We start from the raw sequence: 22,667 nt of genomic DNA, 5'->3' as shown, positions 1-22,667 counted from the left end.
CACTCCGGCGTATGAAAATATGCTGCATTTTTCTGCCAGAAGAAATGCCTCTAGTGGTGCATTGTATTACGCGAACCGTGCTTAGATGCGTATGCCATTCTACTGGCTAGAATATTAATTTATTATAACTACTAGAATACATTTATGAGCGTATGCCCACGTTTAGGCGTGTTTAGATGCGTTTACGCTCATAAGGAAGTAAATTACGCTGGAAAACGCCACTCAAAGCAGGTTTGAGGCATTTTCTCAATGCCCCTGAACCCTGCGTTAAAATATGCCTGTAAACAGAACATTAGATAACTTAAAGCTGCTTTCAGTGGCATTAAAAAAAATGCCAGCCATCTCTTACAGCAGCATTTTTTTGCCGGAGTGCATGAGCCTTTAGTTCTGGTTCACACTATAGCGATGACAGACATCGCATGTGATTCGGAGTGCACTGCTCTGAAAGTCACATGCAATGTCAGTGTGATGCGAATTCAGCCATACAGATTGTATGGCTGAATTTGCATCGGAATCTGACAGAACACGCACAGGACCCTTTTTTGGGTCCGCAGCAGAATCGCATTGCATGGGTGTTCACACCTAAGCGATCCGATTCACTTCCGAACTGACAGTTCACACTGCAGTATGTGAACTGATCTGGGGATGATTGAGAAGTGGGCAATTCTCATACCCCTCCTTGAGAAGATTAAAAAATGTCTTAGAACTTGTGGCCCGTAGAAAGTTCTTTCGAGACAGAATCGTACATTTGGAGTTGCTTTCCTGGAGAGGCCCAGACAACATCGGCGATAGAGCATTAGCCTTACCGTTCCTTGATTCAGGGCGGTACGAAATAACAAAATTTAACCTGGAGAAGAATAGGGTCCAACGTGCTTGTCTAAATGACAATCTTTTGGCAGAACGAATAAATTCAAAATTTTTATGATCCATGAGAATGGTTACAGAGTGCTTAGCTCCTTCCAGCAGTTGCCTCCACTCAGAAAATGCTTCCTTCATTGCCAGCAGATCCTTGTTTCCGATGTCATAATTCTTCTCGGCAGGAGACATCAGTCAAGAGAAATAAGCATGGAGTTGCATTTTTTCGCCAATTCAGAATGGATGCTTAAGAATCTGAAAGGTAGCTCTGGATCTAGATGTACCAGTAGTGGTGCAGAAGTGAAGAGAGTCTTTAATTTAGTAAAGGCGGCCTTTGCCTCTGGTGACCACAAAAAGGGCATCTCCTTCTTTGTCAGCTGCGTAATTGAAGCAATTACCTTGGAGAAGTTCCTTATAAATCTTCTGTAAAAGTTGGCAAATACAAACAAATAGTTGTATTTCCTTAACATTCTTAGGGACAGACCAATCCACCACTGCTTTGATCTGATCGGGATCCATGCTCACTCCTTCAGAAGAAATTATATATCCCAAGAACTGGATCTTAAGTTTGTTCAAACTCGCATTTCTCTAGTTTATTGTAAAGTTGATTTCACCTTAGTTTTACGAAGACAGTACAGATGTCCTCGCGGTGTTCTTCCAAATTATCAGAAAAAATGAGAATATCATCCAAATATGCTATTACAAACTGATTCAACACATGTTGAAAAACATCATTAATGAAATGTTGGAAGGTTGCGGGAGCATTGCAAAGTCCAAAAGTCATAACCAATCAAAATGTCCATATGTGGTTCTGAAAGCAGTTTTCCATTCATCTCTGGGACGAATGCGGACCAGGTTGTATGCCCCTCGTAAATCTAATTTGGTAAAGAGCTTGGCGGAGTGTAGTCTCTCGAGCATTTCTGGAATAAGTGGAAGTGGATAGCTATTTTTAATTGTGATCCTGTTTAACTCCCTGTAGTCAATACATGGACGCAGGGTGGAGTCCTTTTTCTCTACGAAGAATAAGGCTGCTCCAGTTGAGTGTCTAATAAAACCCTTCTCTAGATTCAAGCCACTCCCTGAGCACCTCAGCTCAGGTTCTGATAAGGAATAAAGACGACCAAAGGGTATCTCTGCCCCTGGAAGCAATTCAATGGGACAATTTTAAGAGCGATGCGGAGGCAGCTGATCAGCGTTTTTTTTTTTTATCACAAACATCCTGAAACTCAAGATATTGTGGAAGCAGCTTTTCGTATGAATGGGTAGTTACCATAGCTGCTTGTGAATCCTGGGTTGGTGGTGGGCTTAATTGGAAAGATTTTTTGCAATGTTCTTTGCAATAATCAGATGTAAGATTTAAAGAGCGTGTCTCCCAGTTGATGGAAGGATTGTGGATAGAGAACCAAGGAATGCCCAGAATGATAGGGAACTTAGGCGATGTGATCAGCTGAAAGCTGATAGTCTCCTGATGGTCAGTCTCGATTGAGAGTTCAAGTGGGACGGTCTCTTGGGTAACAGGTCCTGAAGACAAAGGTATGCCGTCCACAGTTTCCATATCAATTGGGGCAAATTTATTTATTCTTAGAATGTTATTATTTTGGGCAAATTCAATGTCCATGAAGTTCCACCCGGCCCCTGAGTCTAGCATAGCAGAGCAAGGTATTTCACTGCTTTCAACAATAAGCTTTACATGGATGACAAAATGAGAAGTTAACTAATTAACTTTAGTAGCTTCTTGAATCAAAGGAGAGACAGACTGAGAAACTGAGTTTATTTGTTCAGATACCTTAGCATCAGTTGCAGCAATTGTTTTTTTAAATTCATTTGGACAATTGATTGCGTAATGCCCAGATTCTCCACAATAAAGACATAAGTTCTCTGATCATTGTCTTTCTTTCTCCTGAGTGGTAATAGATCTTTTAATAGCATCCATCTACATAGGTTCAGGAGTGTCAGAACCTGGATGAACTCTTGGACCCTTAGGAGTATACTGAGTAGTAGAAAAATGCATGCCACCATTACTGCGTAGAATTCCCAGTCTCTCTTTTCTCCTTTCAGTAAGTCTTTGATCAATTCAAATACATAATTTAATACATACCTCAAGGTCATAAGGACTTTCTATTCGGGCAAGCTCATCTTTTACTTGTTCAGAGAGTCCCTGACAAAACAGATTTTTTTTTGCACTGCTGGATTCCAATTGGTATCTGAAATCCAATGCCAGAATTCAGTTGTGTACTCTGCAACAGAGCGCCTCCCCTGCCGTAAATTGTGCAATTTTGCCTCAGCAGTAGCGCAGCGGTTAGGGTCATCAAAAACCTGATTTGTAGCAGCCAAAAAATTATTGAAATTACCCATTACTCTGGATAACAAATTTGATGGTGGCCGTTTGTGGACTGCAGTCTTCAAGTCATTCCACAGATGTTTAATGCGGTTTGAGTCTGAGCTCTGACTAGGCCATGCAAGGACACTAACCTTTTTCTCCTTCAATCACTGTGTGGTAATTTTGCTGTGTGATTTAGGTCATTGTCACGTTGGAAGATAAACCACCTTCCCATTGACAACTTTCTGGCAGAGGGCAGAAGATTTCCCTCAAGAATTTGAGGGTATTTTGCCCCATCCATTTTCCCTTCTATCCTGACAAGTACACCAGTCCATGCTGCAGAGAAACACCTCCATAACAGGATATTACCACCTCCATGCTTTTCTGCAGGAATCTTCAAGGTGTGTTTTGGCAAAGCTCAGTTATGACTGCATGTGGCCTTTCTTAAGGAGTGGCTATTTTCTTGCAACCCTCCTATACAAGACAAATTTGTGGAGAATTTGTCATATTGTTGTCACATGCACACAATAACAACTTGGTCATAAATTCCTGCAACTGCTTCAGAGTTGCTGTAGGCCTCTTGTTAGCCCCTATGACCAGTTTCCTCCTGATTCTTTCATCCAGTTTGGAGCGGCGTCCTAATCCAGAGAGGGTCGGTGTTGTACCAAATACCTTCACTTCTTAATAATAGATTTCACTGTGCTTCTAGGCATTTATAAAGCCTTTGAATTTTTTTGTATCCATCTCCTGACTGTCCACAACTTTATCCCAGAGATCTTTTGACGTGCCTTGCCACCCATAGTTGACTGTTTGCTCCGTGTGCACTACCAGCGACTGAAATGTTCCAGGAAAGCTCTTTTTTATGCTGCGCTAATCAAAATGACCACTGCTGATCACAGTTGAAAGTCAAATGGCTTTGTGTGCCACTGAGAAGGTGATTAGCTACACCTGATTAAGTTTACAAGTCATTTTTAGGAGGGGGGGGGGCGTGATCCCTTTTCCAACTCCTCAGTTTTTGAATTTTCTTTATTTTTTTTTTTTCTGATGGTGGTATTATATCTTTCACTTAGATGTTATAAGTTGCTCTGAGTAAATACAGCTGGATAAAACAAAACTTGTCTCGGTCTTCATTTCGGGCTGCAAAGCAACAAAATGTATTTTTTTAAAAAGGGGGGGGGGGTTGGGGATTCTTTTCTATACCCATTGTATGTATTTATGCCTTTTTGGAGCTCCTTCATAATAGAGGCAAGGACTCTGAGCATGGATGGCTTTTCAGAGACGTTTTACAGGTGAAGAAAGGCAAAAAGTTGTCTCCTCGCTGCCTGTTTTAACCTCCTAAATGCTTCATCAGTGTGCTGCAACCGCGTGCAATTCACCTGGGGGTATATTTCCAACCACAGCAAAAGCATGTGTACGTCCCTGGTGGTCACACAGAACATTAATTTGATTCAGATTTGTCTTCTGTTCATTTACTTTGCAGTTTGGTAATTGATAAAAATAAACGATTAACACTTCCATTTCTGAAAGCATTCCTAATTTATAGCATTTTTTCACACCTGTCTAAAACTTTTTCACAGTATATGCATATATATATATATATATATATATAAATATATATATATATATATATATATCCCCCCCCCCCCCCATCAATAAAATGTGCTCTTTTTTCCCCATCAATAAAATGTGCTCTTTTTTTCCAGTGCAGCATGCCACAGCACATACATAATTCCTAAATGTGCACCATTGTGTACTGAAGTGCACACTTTGTGGTGCACTATCAAGACGCTCTTTTAAAATGAATGGCACTGCACCTTTTTGCACTGCAGATAGTGCATTACCAAAACATGTAGGTGTTAAATTAATCTCAAGATTTTAGGCTAAGTAGCTTAGGCTTGCTTGCCTTTAAATTTCACCACTGCACAAAAAGGCATATTTTAACATTTACAAATATTTGTAACTTTGGAAATTAGGTTGTATTTCTATACGTTAAATAGTTTTCCAGAAAATATAGATTTCATGAAATTTGTGCAACTATCATGGGATGTACAAAACCAGTAGCACCATCTTTTAATCTCTACAAACCCTGAACCTTTAGAAAATACATAGTTTTGGGGGTCTTTTACTAACTTTCCAAGCTGTAAGTGAAAAATAGCAAAAAATGGTCTGGCTACCCTTAGTGAAAAATGGGGGACTGGGCCCAGGAGCAAAGGGGTTAAAGAGCCTTCAGATAATGCAGGTCTCTATTAAAAAAAACTAGGGCAATTACCTCTCCTGTGACCAATGAGAATGGAATTTTTCAGAACCAGAGTGTCAGTAAACTATTCAGCATTCCAAATAACTCTGACTCCACCTAGACTGACTCCCAAGAAAACAGACATGACACATTATGATTTATTAGGTGGGGCAGTAAATGAATTTAATTAACCCTGTTTCACTTAATAAAATCAAAACAACTCTCGTTTCACAACTACACTGGCAAAAAATAGCATGTGAAATTAACGCTGAACTTAAGGGATGAAAATTTTCTATCGTCACAGTTAGTCCCCCTCCCTAATGCCTGGGTTACCTGCTTGTTTTGCATATGGCACCAAATGCATCTGCGATGCAGCGTGCCACATCATACGGTGATGTAATACTGTGTGTTACTGCAAATATGCAGCAGGAATCATTTTTGGTCCGATGTGGCGTGTAAAATGAATGGGTTTCCTTAGCATAGCATGCATTAACAGAAGTGCACTAAAAGGACCACAATGGACCACCCTGGTGTGAATGGGCCTTGAAAAAGTTAATGTTTAAAAAAACTGACTTGAGTAGTGTTTTGTTGGCTTCAAAGCAGCTGCCTGGCACATTTTTGCTGCAGATAAGCATTTGTCTGGCATCTAAGTTTTGCTGTCACCAAAAAAGGATGATGTAGTTCCTTAAAGGGAAATGTATAGATATATATAATCATTTCCATCCTATATTTTTTTTATATAAACATGAAGTACGAACCTGATCTAAAACTGTGGTATTGTTTTAAAAGCATATTCTACTTTTCTGGCCATGTTTGAGGTTATACTCATATTTAGGCTATAACATGAAACATGGTAACATTCCCTAGTGAGTGTACAGCTTGTATAACAGTGTAAATTTGCTGTCCCCTCAAAATAACTCAACACACAGCCATAAATGTCTAAACTGCTGGCAACAAAAGTGAGTACACCCCTAAGTGAAAATGTCCAAATTGGGCCCAATTAGCCATTTTCTCTCCCTGTGTCATGCGACTCCTTAGTGTTACAAGGTCTTAGGTGTGAATGGAGAGCAGGTGTGTTAAATTTGGTGTTATCATTCTCACTCTCTCATACTGGTCACTGGAAGTTCAACATGGCACTTCATGGCAAAGAACTCTCTGAGGATCTGAAAAAAAGAATTGTTGCTCTACATAAAGATGGCCTAGGCTATAAGAAGATTGCCAAGACCCTGAAACTGAGCTGCAGCATGGTGGCTAAGACTATACAGTAGTTTAACAGGACAGGTTCCACTCAGAACAGGCCTCGCCATGGACCAAAGAAGTTGAGTGCACGTGCTCAACGTCATATCCAGAGGTTGTCTTTGGGAAAAAGACGCATGAGTGCTGCCAGCATTGCTGCAGAGGTTGAAGGGGTGTGTGTGTGTGTGTGTGTGGGGGGGGGGTCAGCCTGTCAGTGCTCAGACCATATGCCGCTCACTGAATCAAATTGGTCTGCATGGCTGTTGTCCCAAAACAGTTTGCTGAAGACAAGCAGACTAAGGACATGGATTACTGGAACCATGTCCTCTGATCTGAGGGGACCAAGATAAACTTATTTGGTTTAGATGGTGTCAAGTGTGTGTGGCAGCAACCCGGTGAGGAGTACAAAGACAAGGGTGTCTTGTCTACAGTCAAACGTGGGAGTGGCATGGTCTGGGGCTGCATGAGTGCTGCCGACACTGGGGAGCTACAGTTCATTGAAAGAACCATAAATGCCAACATGTACTGTGACATACTGAAGCAGAGCATGATCCCCTCCAACATGACATGTTAACGACCCCAAACACACCACCAAGACGACCACTGCCTTACTAAAGAAGCTGAGGGTAAAGGTGATGGACTGGCCAAGCATGTCTCCAGACCTAAACTCTATTTGAGCATATGTGGGGCATCCTCAAATGGAAGGTGGAGGAACGCAAAGTCTCTAACATCCACAAGCTCCGTGATGTCATCATGGAGGAGGGGAAGAGGACTCCAGTGGCAACCTGTGAAGCTCTGGTGAACTCCATGGCCAAGAGGGTTAAGGCAGTGCTGGAAAATAATGGTGGCCACACAAAATATTGACACTTTGGGCCCAATTTGGACATTTTGACTTAGGGGTGTACTCATTTTTGTTGCCAGCGGTTTAGACATTAATGGCTGTGTGTTGAGTTATTTTGAGGGGGCAGCAAATTTACACTGTTATACAAGCTGTGCACTTTCTACTTTACATTGTAGCAAAGTGTAATTTCTTCAGTGTTGTCACATGAAAAGATATAAAATATTTACAAATATGTGAGGGGCGTACTCACTTTTGGGAGATACTGTATATATATATATATATACATACACACATACATAAACACACACCACACACAAATATTTTGCCTTGCATCTCTATTTTGATTGTTTTACAAGGTAAAAATTCTCATATATTTTTTATTATCCTGTCCAAAACGTATATGTTTTCTATCAGTAATGATGGATTGCAAATCCTAAATGTATTGGCGCATGTATGCAGTTATGATGCAATATTTCATTTGTCACTTGAATGATCTAGTGTCTTTATGGCTTCAGTTCTTGGCACCAGACTAACTTTTCTTCAACAGCTCTATAAACATACAGGGTATATGAAACAGCTAGATATTAAACCAATGGTAAGTTTTTAACTGAAGAAATTTTAGCAGGTCATCTGTATAAGAGAAATAAACAAAAGAATATTAATAAATACAAAATTCATATGCTACTTCATATATGGCCAGATCATAAGAGTATTTCTTCTCAACCAAGATTATTCCTAAATATTTTAAAATCATAGAAAAATACAGGCAGATAATTGTGTATTAAGGACAGAGTGAGACCACACAACAGTGGTCTATGTTGTACAATATCTCAGTGCATAGAACTTATAAAAGTAATTTACATACAGTTCAAAGTACAAGATCATTAATAGTCACACAATTCTTGGAAACGTGTTACTTGATATCAGAAGAACCGCCGACGGACACCCAAGCAGTATGGTGCCGGTCAGCGGGGTCGACTGAAAATATAAGTTAACATTCACCATGTAATATATGACCTTTGCTCGACATGTTTCGCTTTCTTAGACAAAAAGCTTCATCTGGAGCATATCATTTCTTTTGTCTGTGTGAAAAATAACAGTGTTTAGATAAATTACATATATATGTTACCTCATTTTCAGTGTGTTATAATTACAATTGCATATCATTTATCTCTCCTTTTAATTACATACAATCGTCTTACACATCTCAGATAAGTCCTTCTATTTTTGCAATATCAACACAATATAACATTGGGTCTTAAGTTGCATTCAGACACTAGAGGGGTTTAGGGGAAAAAGCAATGGAGGCTGCCAATAGTGAGTATATGTGGGGATCCATGCTGTAGTTATAGTATAAGCATATATATCCTGTTTATATACCTAGTATATGGACAAGAAAATGTATACATACCTGTACATATAGTAATCAGGCACATATCTCAATTTCCATAGAGAATTCTTTAACGAGGAGGACTGTGCGTAATACACAAGACAACGTAATACACAAGATAAAGAAATCTCAGAAAAAATAAAACATTATACAATGCAAGAATTCCGTGTTCTACGGGATTTAATCTTACTATTGGAGGAAGGCAGTCTTCCGGATTCCCAGTCCCCCGATCAACCTATACAAACAAAGACAGTAAATCCAAGACAGGTCCCCTTCAAACCAAAATCTAATAATTTCCCTGACTTGACTACAAATCCTAACCTTTTGGCTTTTCTGACTACAGTGGTAGGTGAGATTAAAAATTGTGAGTTAAAATCAACACAAAATAATCTTTCTAAACAACAACTACAGATGCTTAACAAACTAAGAAACCATACGGACTTGGTTATCAAACCCTCAGATAAGGGTGGTAACCTAGTATTGATGACTCGAGAGGGATACGAGAGAATGTGCCTTAATATCCTCTCAAATCGTACATGGTACAAAAAGATATCCCCATCGGTTACTACAGAATTTAAAGCAGAGTATTTGGATATAATCGGACGTGCATATCAATTGGCTCTTATAGATAAAGACTGCTACAATTTTCTTAACAACAAATTTCCGAGACAGGCGACATTCTATTCACTCCCAAAAACCCACAAAAACGTAACTTCTCCACCCGGTAGGCCTATTGTATCGGGCATTAGAAGTCTAACTGAAAATGCTAGCCGCCTGATCGATTATTATTTACTACCACACGTAGTGCGGTTACCGTCATACGTCAAGGACACACTCGAGTTTTTAAAAATGATTGAAGATATGGTGGTTCCTCCCGACGCCCTGCTCGTGACTTTGGATGTGGAGGCATTATACTCCAGTATCCCTCACGAGCAGGGCGTCGGGATGATACGCACGTTCTTATATGAGCAAGACCATCACACTTGGCCATTTTGTGATTTTATTTTGGAACTTTTATTGTTTATTTTGAAACACAACTGGTTTACTTTCAACGGGTCCCACTACCTCCAGGTACAGGGCGTGGCCATGGGCACTTGTTGTGCCCTGGCCTACGCCAACCTGTACCTGGGGGGGTGGGAGCGACAAATCACATCAGATGAAAATTTATCCCATTTCTTTTCATCCGTGGCAATTTGGTTTAGTTATATAGACGACATTTTTGCTGTCTGGACAGGTTCAAAATCAATGTTAGATGAGTTTATTGCCCAACTAAATATAAACGACTTCAATTTGAAGTTAACATCTACCATCAGTGACTCGAGTGTTAATTTCCTTGACCTAACGGTACTCAAACATGTGGATGGACACCTGACGACTAACCTATACAGAAAGGAGACGTCAGGGAATGTAATATTACATGCGTCTAGCGCCCACCCAGGGGCGCTTATACGTAGTATTCCATACGCCCAATACATACGCCTACGGTGTAATTGTACATCTGATAGCGATTTCAAAATACAGGCTAACCTTTTACGAGAACGCCTAATGGCTCGTGGATACAGTAAGCGTTTGTTGAGAACAGCTTTCAACAAAGCGTTTTCTCAAAATAGAAACAGCCTTATCTTTAGAGCCAAACCTCCAAACACGCAACCGACAGTTAAACTAATAACCAAATACTCCGCTCATGAAAAAGTATTGAGAGATATTCTTGAACGAAACTGGCATCTTCTTCGTGATGATCCGGTTATAAACAAATACGTGGGCAAACATCCCCAAATTGTTTTCAGGAGAACAAGATCTTTAAGAGATCAATTAACAACAAGCCACTATCAACCCATCAGAAATAAAGTAACCACAGGTAGAGGTACTTATAAATGTCGCAAATGCGCCCTATGTCCTTGGATAGAGGAGAATACTGAATACATTCTACCTAATGGGGAAATATTTGCTCCAAAATTTCGAGCTGACTGTAGCACCCGTGGAGTGGTATACATGATGCATTGTGCCTGCGGCATGTTCTATATAGGTAAAACTATAAGAGAGCTCCGCCAAAGGATAAATGACCATGTGTACGTATCAGCAGGGGGAAGGATGATCACGCCCGTGAGCAGACACCTTGACCTATACCACAGGTTCAATCCCAGAAAGGCAAGATTTTATGTGCTTGAGGTTATTCCTCAAGATCCTGGGGGTGGCAACTGGGACAAAAAAATTCTCCAGAGAGAGACTCTCTGGATAGAGCGTCTCAATGCCACTTATAGACCTGGTTTGAACGAAACACAGTCGTACAAACCCTTTCTGTGAAGGCTTCCTTGTTTACTTAGTGCCAATAGACCTAATAGACCTCGAGTAGCATACTCTGGTTATGATAATGGCCCTATGTGGGATATATGGGTCAGGGTGTCTGCTTGGTTTTGGCGGGGTCATCCTCCCCCTGTATATTTAATTATTCTGATACCTCTTCACATTAAATAGGTTCTGTGGCACATATACCCCTCTTCCTTTCTTATGTACAACAAACAGTTTTTTGTGTTATAATCCCTATCTCATCAATATTATGATCTTGAGGATTTGTAATAAGTCAAAATATGCAACTTTCCCTTGGGGTTTGAAGTATGGAAGTGTTTCTAGTAGGGGGCAGTTCAGCCCCTGTTCTTTCATTAGGGCTATTACTATTGAACGCCCTCACTAGTGGTTAATGTCTAAAAATAAACATGGTTATATAATAATTTTTGATAAACAAATATATTACCGATATATATCTCCTGGTCTACCAGGAACATCTTTGTACCTTAGTGAAACATGCTTTTATATCTGTATTTTTTAAATATATAATTTCTGTCTTGTTGTGTTGTTTTTTCATTTCAGGCAATTAGAATTCTCATGTAATTGCGGACCGATCCTGTGGGGGCAGTGTGGGTAAGCATGGAGGTCGGCCTCATCAGTGAGATATGTGCGGCCAGATAGGCCGCAGGTTAGTTCCGCCCCTTCCGGGCGGAACTTCCTGTGGCACTTGAGCGGACTACGGAGGCACTTCCTGCCTCTGTATGATCTGCATACACCTGTGACTGAGCCGAGAGCTTCGCTGGGGTGTCCCCGCGCTTGCTCTCGAGCGATGTCCGGTGGGAGTGGCCGGGGCGGTGACGTCCCTTTGACGAACCGCCCGGGATCCATGCTACTTAAGGGCGCCATTTACAAGCCCTGGTATGGTGGAGGTTCCCCATCCGGTGAGGACTGTGCGGAAGCTGGGAACAGCGTGGCAAGGGGTAAGCTTTATATGGCCAGTACCAATACTGTAACATTACACTTTTGTGATACCCGGGAATTTACCTTAATCTTACTGTGCTTAACAGCCGACACACAAGCAGAGGAGATACGCTCCCTACATTTAAGCTCTGGTCCTTCCCAAGTTTGGTGAGCCGTGCTAAGGTGTCTGTTTATGTTTGGAACTTTCGTACTGCATAGGGATCTATTATATTGGGTGGCACTCTATATATTTACCACTATGTTTACTACCTATGTTTATTCTAAGTACGCTTTGCATGTACTCATCTTGGACCCTATGTGGCAACTGCCTATCTATATATAATCCTGGTCACCCCCCTACTATTATGGAGGAGGGTGGGCTGGATACCAAATTGACTACACACACATACTCACATATGTATATGAAAGCAAACCAATATACATGATATGTATTTTACTATAGGGGTAGCCCATACACGAATGGGTAAACTCTGTATGTTGGTGTATAATCGTTTAGAAACGCATGGCACCTGTCCATCCTTACGGTCCAGAATGACTATATGTCTTTTCTTTTGCCCCTTTCAAGGCAGATAATCTATGGGCTCTATAGGTACTTACATACCCTTATAACAAGCATGAGGCACACTGATTTTACCACTTTGGAACACTTGAGTTTATGGTCTAGCACTTTTATGGGCTCTCCCTTAAAGTGATATCATAGAATAAAAACGCCTACTATTCTGAGAAACATTGTTCTTCTGCTCTTATCCACTCAGATATGAGACATGGAGTGACTACCCTCACTACTATGTCACTATACATTGCCTTTTTTGAGCTTCCCAAAACGCACAGTCCTCCTCGTTAAAGAATTCTCTATGGAAATTGAGATATGTGCCTGATTACTATATGTACAGGTATGTATACATTTTCTTGTCCATATACTAGGTATATAACAGGATATATATGCTTATACTATAACTACAGCATGGATCCCCACATATACTCACTATTGGCAGCCTCCATTGCTTTTTCCCCTAAACCCCTCTAGTGTCTGAATGCAACTTAAGACCCAATGTTATATTGTGTTGATATTGCAAAAATAGAAGGACTTATCTGAGATGTGTAAGACGATTGTATGTAATTAAAAGGAGAGATAAATGATATGCAATTGTAATTATAACACACTGAAAATGAGGTAACATATATATGTAATTTATCTAAACACTGTTATTTTTCACACAGACAAAAGAAATGATATGCTCCAGATGAAGCTTTTTGTCTAAGAAAGCGAAACATGTCGAGCAAAGGTCATATATTACATGGTGAATGTTAACTTATATTTTCAGTCGACCCCGCTGACCGGCACCATACTGCTTGGGTGTCCGTCGGCGGTTCTTCTGATATCAAGTAACACGTTTCCAAGAATTGTGTGACTATTAATGATCTTGTACTTTGAACTGTATGTAAATTACTTTTATAAGTTCTATGCACTGAGATATTGTACAACATAGACCACTGTTGTGTGGTCTCACTCTGTCCTTAATACACAATTATCTGCCTGTATTTTTCTATGATTTTAAAATATTTAGTTTTTTGTTGAATAAAAGAAATCTTTTTTAAAAAAACTCTTGTGCCCGAAATCCCTGTTTCCCAATCCTTCCAATATGAATTAGTCAATTGAGGATAGGGGCACACCCTAAATTGGATACGTCATGGCCAAGATGGCTGCTATCTGTGGACACATGACTTGTAAAATAATCAAGATTATTCCTAGTAAAGCCATGAGGAGGTTGAAATTTGTTAAACAGGCATTCCATTCACTGACTGGTTAGAATTATGCTTGACTAAAAGTTCCTATAGTCTTTGGAAAACCGCTCAAGTGAAATCTGTAACACTAAATTGGCTCTGGAACCACTTGAATGATATAAACAAATATTTCTATACGATTATGGACAAAGAACATTAAAAGAGACCATAGAAAAGTTCAAACACTTTACAGCGGTCACCTCTGAATGATGGTTACCATAAATCATTTTGAACAGGCTAAAGTTGACCATACACCTTACAGTATATAGCTAAACAATCTCCTTTATACATGGCAAAAACGATATAGTGTAAGGAGTTGTCTGACAGGATACAAATCCGATGGACTACAGGCATACCCCACTTTTAGGTACACAATGGGACCAGAGCATGAACGTAAAACGAAAATGTACTTAAAGTGAAGCAATACCTTTTTTCATTTCTCAATGCATGTAAATACACTAGCTCCATAGGGAATCTTGGTCAGTTTGACATGGCACTGCTCCCAAACTATAAGTGACAAGGACACCAAGCTTGGGGAGCATGTTAAGAGGATCCAGGACTATGACATGGTAGATTACCTAGGCAAGCTGGCCGGCCAGTAAAAATGATATGTTGTAGACCTGGATTCCCTCTCAGTGCTCCCTAAGTTTGGTATCCCTGTCACTTATGGTTTGGGAGCAGTGCCATGTCAAGCTGACCAAGATTTCCCATAGACGCCAATGTTAAAAACTGGGAGTAGTGCCATGCCAAGCTGACCAGGCTGTGTCCGTACTCGGGAGTGTACATAACGCGAGTGTACTTAAAACGGGGTATGCCTGTATTTAAGTGGTCCTACAATATTTGGGTAAAGCAAAAGGAAACTGTAGAGACAGGGAGATTCCAGCTTGCATGGTCAACTTACAGATCAACAGGTTTCCATGTTGCGTTATTTTACAAGATTTTTTTTAGATGTCCAAATAAACATTTTCTACCAAGGCAGTGAATAATATTGGACACTAGTAAACCTCACAAAAGGCACACTACATGATTACAGAGCAGTAGTCAAATGGCACAGTTTTTATACAGAAAAATCACTCACCTCAGGTGTCTTTCCAGCCTGATCTGAATGGTTAGACACAGATTTTGTAGCATCCAATAGCGCACTGATTTCAGTCTGTGGTACAGAAGGGCCTTTTGTAGGAACAATTCCAAATGTTTCATTTGTATCCCTAAGTTTTACAGGAGGCAAGACAGTTTTTTTTTCTAAAGCCCCATTATCCAGTCCCCTACATTCTAATGGGGAGGTTAAGCTAGCCTTTGATTTCTCTGATGAAATATACTGATGGGAGTCTTCAGATGTGGTGCCAGAAGATGTACTCTCCTTACTAGAAAGAGAAATGGAAGACAAATCCCCAAGATCTGCAACATCGGGCTTAAGCAACTTCCTTTTAGCAGCTATTGGCTGGGCTTGTATTTGAGGTGAATATGTGCCATCATATTTCCTCTGTTCTTCAGATTCCAAAGTCCTACTGGAGCTTTGTAACTCTAGGCGACTTCTAGTCCTGGGAGTAGGCACGACTTTTTCTGTGTTGGATTGTTCAGTTAAGTCTTGGGACTTGACCTCATGGTCCCTTATTCCAATGTCATTAGCTAACATAGAATCATCATTTGATACAAAATCTGCCCCAGTAGCTGTTGCCTCCTTGTGTTCATGTACATCATCCTGCTTTAGATCACTAAGTTCTGCATAAAATTTATCCTGGTCAATTGAACTGTTCGTATCAGTCTCATAGTTGCCCACTTTATATGTGCTTTTACTGCTGTTCTCCTCAATTTGAACAACATTTAATTCTTGTCCACTAAAATGTGCCCGGATTTGATACAGGTAAGTCATAACAGTCAACTTGTCTGGAATTGCTAGTAAAACCATGTCAGAGGGCTCCAGCAGGCGAGAAATTCCTAAACTGGCAAAGCCATCATAAGCCTTAAATGAAAAAGAAAAAAAAGAAGTTAGTTGATGTTAACAGAAGTTGAAAACAGGAATTATTTTATTTCTGTAATATGGAATACATTACATTTTTGTGTCTGGTTAAAGTGGTTGTAAAGGCTTAGGGCTTTTTTTTTTTTTTTTACCTTAAAGAGGAAGTAAACCCTCCTCTGACACTTTTACCTATAGGTAAGCCTATATCAAGGCTTACCTATAGGTACTGTAAATATCTCCTAAATATGTACCGTTTAGGAGATATTTACCTTACATGCAGCCAGTGGCATCACTAGCGCATGCGCTCTGAAGGATCGGCCGCTGGTGCCGTTTCTTCAGAGCCCCGTGCCGTGACTGTCGGCTACGGTCAATCAAATGGCCGGATGCCGCGATCCCGGAAGACGGGCGACTGGACATGTCGCCCGTCATACAGGTGAGCGGGTGGCACGGCGGGGGCTCATTCTAAGGCAAGTATTTCATAATGAGCTAGTATGCGATGCATACTAACTCATTATGTGTTTCTCTTTCAGGTTGCAGCAAAAAAAAAAAAAGTTCCATGGGTTTACAACCTCTTTAATGCATTCTATGCAAAAGTAAAAAAACCTTCTCTCCTGCATGTGATTCTCCAGCCCAATCCTGAAACAGCGATGTGCATGGGAGCAGCAGCTCTTCTGGCTCTGTCCTGCCTGATTGCACAGATTGATAGCAGCGGGCGCCATTGGCTCCTGCTGCTGTCAATCAGATTCTGTGACAAGCGAACGATAGACAGGGATGAGCTGCCCTGTCTGTGTCAATGGATGCAGACAGGGCAGCTTTTTGGAGAAAGCCTGCACGAGTGCCCTCGTGGGAGGTGGCGCCAAAGAGGAGGAGCGCCACCGGGGGGGGGGCCAGCAGAGGAGGATTGGGGCTGCTCTGTGCAATGGTATTGCACAGAGCAGGTAAGTATAACATGTTTGTTGTTTAAAAAAAAAACTGAAGGTTTAATGTCGCTTTAATTTTAAATATTAAATTGGCAAGTTAACCAAAACTTTTTTGGTTTTGCTTTGGATAGAGTGGAGAAAGATTAGAAATTCGAAAACTTTTGTATTGCTGTGTCCCCACAGGGGGAGTTTTTTTATTACTTCCTGTCAAGATGAGGAAATGAGGAAAAATCTTGGACACATAGGATTCAAATTCTACAGAAGTTTAAATGTTTCTCCTCTCTGTTCCAACCTGAAAAATAAATTGGCTTGAATTAGGCTTTTGGATAACTATTCAACAGAGTTTTGGCACTTCATGAAAATAAAAATGTACTGTAAATACAGATAAAGAGTCCCCAGAGTGACATTATGCACTACCTTTTCCCATGTGCACAGCAAACCAATACTATGTAATTCTTCAGTGCACCATGCCTCAACCTCCATTTCTGACAAAGATGATCAAGTAGAGATTATTAAAAATACTATACCAAGCCTTAAAGCTAGCCAGAGATATTAAATTGCAGCTAAAAAAAACAAAAAACACGAAATGTGTCTTTGCACTGTCAAGCCCTTATAAACAATATAAACTACACCCTTGAGTACAGAACACATTTTGTTAAGTGGGAGATGGTTGTAACCTCTATCACATATGTGTTAAACACAAGGCCCGTGGGCCAAATCTGGCCAACCATGCCATTTTCTTTGGCTCTTGCACCTGCAGAGAGGCTCTTCTCTGATGCCCCTCGTCTCAGCAGTCGGCGGTAGAAATGAGGACAGAATGCCTCCTACAGATTCTGTGCCTCTCTGTGCAGCCACAGCAACCCCTGGTCTCCTCCTACCCTGGTCTCAGCATTTAGCAGACTCCAGCCCTCCTCTGGTCCTCTTCCAGACCCTGTACTTTCTGCTTCCCAGCAGAAGCACAAGGAAAGGGGAGTGCACTGTGATGTAAGGTATGGTGGAGGGCTCCTGACATCTGATGTAAGGTATGGTGGAGGGCTCCTGACATCTGATGTAAGGTAGGGTGGAGGGCTCCTGACATCTGATGTAAGGTAGGGTGGAGGGCTCCTGACATCTGATGTAAGGTAGGTTGAAGGGCTCCTGACATCTGATGTAAGGTAGGGTGAAGGGCTCCTGACATCTGATGTAAGATAGGGTGGAGTGCTCCTGACATCTGATGTAAGGTAGCGTGGAGGGCTCCTGACATTTGATGTAAGATAGGGTGGAGGGCTCCTGACATCTGATGTAAGGTAGGGTGGAGGGCTCCTGACATCTGATGTAAGGTAGGGTGGAGTGCTCCTGACATCTGATGTAAGGTAGGGTGAAGGGCTCCTGACATCTGATGTAAGGGGGGGGGGGGTGGAGGGCTCCTGACATCTGATGTAAGGTAGGGTGGAGGGCTCCTGACATCTATAAGGTAGGGTGGAGGGCTCCTGACATCTATAAGGTAGGGTGGAGGGCTCCTGACATCTGATGTAAGGTAGGGTGGAGGGCTCCTGACATCTGATGTAAGGTAGGGTGGAGGGCTCCTGACATCTGATGTAAGGTAGGGTGGAGGGCTCCTGACATCTGATGTAAGGTAGGGTGGAGGGCTCCTGACATCTGATGTAAGGTAGGGTGGAGGGCTCCTGACATCTGATGTAGGGTCGGGGGGGGTGGAGTGCTCTGGACATCTAGTCTTACAGATACAAATGGCCATTTTAGGGCAACCATAATGCTGATGCAGCCTGTGATGAAATTTAATTTCACACCCCTGCTCTACCAAGCTGCATTTCTGTCTGTGTTACCAATAGGGAAGTTTCTCCTCACTTCCCTTATTGTTGATATCCCATGTGAAAGACTGTCACAAGATGTCACTAGGATAAGGAAGTCAGGGGAAATCTCCACATCAGGGAAACCATTGGTAAAAAAGCAAACAAATCGGGCAGAGGTTCTAATCCCTCCTAATATTTTGAAAAATTAAAAAAAAAAAAAAAGAGTTTTGCTTGGAGTTGGGCTGAACAGATTACTACCAGAAGCATGAAATTAAAAAGTACAAGTAAAAGGGATTCCCTCAGAAATTTCTACAGTACTGCGACCTTCGCTCACATGCGAGAGCAAATCTTTTTTTCAAGGTTTTAGATACAGTAGGGAAGGACAGACTTCTGTCAGATTTTAATTGTTGTCTGTGACCTCTTTGGTAAATGTCCCCTCACATTCTGTCGCATTGGCCAGGGATAACAATCAAAGCTGACAGAGGTTCAATTCTTCCCCACTCTACTCAGAGCTTAAAGGGATTTCGTTACGAGAAAATCACGGAAGCTGTCATTGCTCAATGTTACTTTTGAGAATGCTGGGCCCCTGGCTGTCATGCTTATGCTTTGGCTTCATTGCTGTCTAAGTTGCTGATATTGAAAAAGTATAGAGAAATGAAATGTTGACAATCATTTAGGCTGGGTTCGCAGGATGCAGGTTTCCCCGCATCCAATTCGCATGTCGGGGATTGTGCATGGCTCTCTATGGAGCCGGTTCACATATCTCTGGAGCAAATTGCTCAGAGTCCTGTGCATCTTCTGGTCTGTGTCAGGTCCGAATTCAGCCAAGAATTCGGGCTGAAATCCGACATCAGACCTGAAATGGTGAACAGGGACGCACCAGATCCCCTGCTGTGAGCCGCTCCATGCGGCAGTGTGAACCCAGCTTCTAACAATGCTTGTTCTGAGTCTGTGATTCAAAAATATTTAAGTTAGACACAGCCAGGCATCTAGCATTTTCTTCAGGACGCTAGCAATTGCAACCCCCATACCTTTCTTACGACAGAGTCACTTTATAAAAAAAAAAAGAAAAAAAAAGAAAGGAATGTCTGACACTGCCATCACAGTAGAGGACATGATGGTCAGAGACTGAGGACTTGTTATGGGATTGGTTGGACACTGGAGATACAGTATTCTACAGAAGAAAGTGAGAGACTGGGGGCATGTTATACAAGGCTAGTAGAAATCACTGTCATTATCCCTTTACAAATCAATGCTCCCAATACCACTTCAGACTTTTGGGCCCAAGGGCCTCACAACAAGTACCAAAAGGCTACAGGTTGGGTACCAAGTCAGCTTAAGTTAAGCCAGGTTCTGCATGTTGAACGGTCTTATTCATGGCATAATGGAAAAGTTAGGCACATGATACACTCATACATGCATTAAACCCTCCGTATACATTTGCATGCATATCTCTTCTAATGCTTACAGGTTCTACAGCTCTGCAAATATTTTTTTTTTATCCTTTATACTTCCTCTGAAGCCATTATCTAGTGATCTGCTATAAAAATTCTCTATATAACAATTTCCTTTTACACCCCTGTGATATTTTCCAGACCACGTCCCTATGCTGATTGACAGCATGAGTCAGATCAGAGTTTATCAATCTGGATCAAAGGACGAGATTTCCAGTGGTGTAAAGCTATCACTACCAATCTGCTCTAGCTGAGAACTCAATTTATTGCTTTCATTATTTATTTATTTTCTTTATTATCACTGAAGATCGCTACTCACCTGTGAATCCTGTAATTTGTGTTCATTCCACATCGTAATGGACTGCATTTTCAACTAGCAGTATAGAGTTCATGCTATTTAAACACGTTGACTGATCATTCTCTGTTGCAATGGCTTATGTTTAAAGAGATACAAGTATAACTAAACCAATTCCACACTGATTTTTTGTCCTTGTATTATAGTCTGTTAAGTGAGGTCCACCTTTTAGCACAACTAAAAGATGCTGTTACAGTTTCAACTCAACTTTTTTTAGAGTCAGAATTTTATGCCTGAAACAATCTTGGTTTCCAACAAAGCTCAATTCCAACAAAAACATTTGACTTTTGATTAGTGTTGAGCGAACACGGACTGTATTATTCGTGTTCGTACCGAATAATTGGATTTTTTGTACCCGAACACGGACACGGACACTTTACTGTATGTTCGGGTAAAAATCCGTGTTCGGTCGTTTTATTTCCGGGTTTTGCATGCTTTGGCGCTCTTTTCATGGCGGGCTTTCAACAGCCAATCAACAATCGTTTAACTGGTGTGCCTTAAGCCATCCCAGCCATGCCTGCAAATGTCTCAGTAGCTGTGATTGGCCGTCTGAAGCATGTGACCAAGTCTTTATAAGTTCGAGGCAGCCGCAGCGGCGTCATTATGCTGCTTAGATTCAGGGACAGAGCACACATCAACGTGCTGGCTGCTGATTAGGGAAAGATAGGCAGGAAAAAACCATTTGTGTCCGGATAGAATTGAGGGACAGGTCGGAGTGTTTAGGCAGGGCGAGTTGTAGGCATTTTAGGGATAGAGTCTGCTGAATTATAGGGTCAGTGTCTTCTACAAACTACAATCGATATTGCTGTGTGGGGGGTGGGGTCTGCACTCAATCCTGATCTACGATCTCTTCTCAATCCTGTTAGGGACATAGTCTGCTGAATTTTAGGGAAACTGTGTTCTACAAACTACAATCGATATTGCTGTGTGGTGTGGGATTGGAGATAGACAGGTGTCAGTGATCCACATCCATTTTTCTGTGTGTGAGCTGCAGTGAACAAAATCTTTTTGGGCTGCAGTGAACACAATCTTTTTGGGCTGCAGTGAACACAATCTTTTTGGGCTGCAGTGAACACAATCTTTTTGGGCTGCAGTGAACACAATCTTTTTGGGGTGCAGTGAACAAAATCTTTTTGGGGTGCAGTGAACACAATCCTTTTTGGTGTGCAGTGAACACAATCTTTGTGGGGTGCAGTGAACAAAATCCTTTGTGGGGTGCAGTGAACACAATCTTTTTGGGGTGCAGTGAACAAAATCCTTTTTGGGGTGCAGTGAACAACATCCTTTTTGGGGTGCAGTGAACACAATCTTTTTGGGGTGCAGTGAACAAAATCCTTTGTGGGGTGCAGTGAACACAATCTTTTTGGGGTGCAGTGAACACAATCTTTTTGGGGTGGAGTGAACAACATCCTTTTTGGGGTGCAGTGAACAAAATCCTTTTTGGGGTGCAGTGAACAAAATCATTTTTGGGGTGCAGTGAACACAATCTTTTTGGGGTGCAGTGAACACAATCTTTGTGGGGTGCAGTGAACACAATCTTTTTGGGGTGGAGTGAACAACATCCTTTTTGGGGTGCAGTGAACAACATCCTTTTTGGGGTGCAGTGAACACAATCTTTTTGGGGTGCAGTGAACACAATCTTTGTGGGGTACAGTGAACAGAATCTTTGTGGGGTGCAGTGAACACAATCTTTGGGGGGTACAGTGAACACAATCTTTGGGGGGTACAGTGAACACAATCTTTGTGAGGTGCAGTGAACACAATCTTTGTGGGGTGCAGTGAACACAATCATTGTGGGGTGCAGTGAACTCAATCTTTGTGGGGTACAGTGAACACAATCTCATACTTCTGAAGGTTTGAGGGTGCTGCCTGTTCCATACTCCCCCTACTCCTCATCTAGCCTTTTAGGGGTACAAACAATAGTAATTGGGGCCTAGTGTGGTTGTGTACGTGTGATATACATACACTTTTTTGGGATCATATTTTCTATTCCGCTATTTAATCAAAAACCTTTGGGGATCAGTTAAATTGGGGGATAGTCTGTGTTGGTACGTGTGAGAGAGATCCACCTTTCCAAGTTGTTGGGGTTCATCTCATACTTCTGAAGGTTTGAGGGTGCTGCCTGTTCCATACTCCCCCTACTCCTCATCTAGCCTTTTAGGGGTACAAACAATAGTAATTGGGGCCTAGTGTGGTTGTGTACGTGTGATATACATACACTTTTTTGGGATCATATTTTCTATTCCGCTATTTAATCA

At 41.4% G+C, this 22,667-nt stretch overlaps 1 protein-coding gene across 5 annotated transcripts in view; it reads right to left on the bottom strand.

Annotated features, from left to right (window-relative positions):
* The window catches only part of EHBP1 (EH domain binding protein 1), a 739,122-nt gene that overhangs the window by 271,210 nt on the left and 445,245 nt on the right, over positions 1-22,667 (bottom strand). For all 5 annotated transcript variants that reach the window (XM_082251356.1, XM_082251359.1, XM_082251357.1 and 2 more), the window contains one exon: positions 15,009-15,893. In XM_082251356.1, the coding sequence (XP_082107482.1) occupies positions 15,009-15,893 (885 nt within the window). The remainder of the gene's footprint in view (positions 1-15,008; positions 15,894-22,667) is intronic.

This window comes from Pelophylax lessonae (assembly GCF_965119305.1).
Source record: "Pelophylax lessonae genome assembly, chromosome: 3".
NCBI lineage: Eukaryota > Metazoa > Chordata > Amphibia > Anura > Ranidae > Pelophylax > Pelophylax lessonae.
Note: the sequence above shows the minus strand (reverse complement) of the source record. Positions and strands in the feature narration are given on the sequence as shown.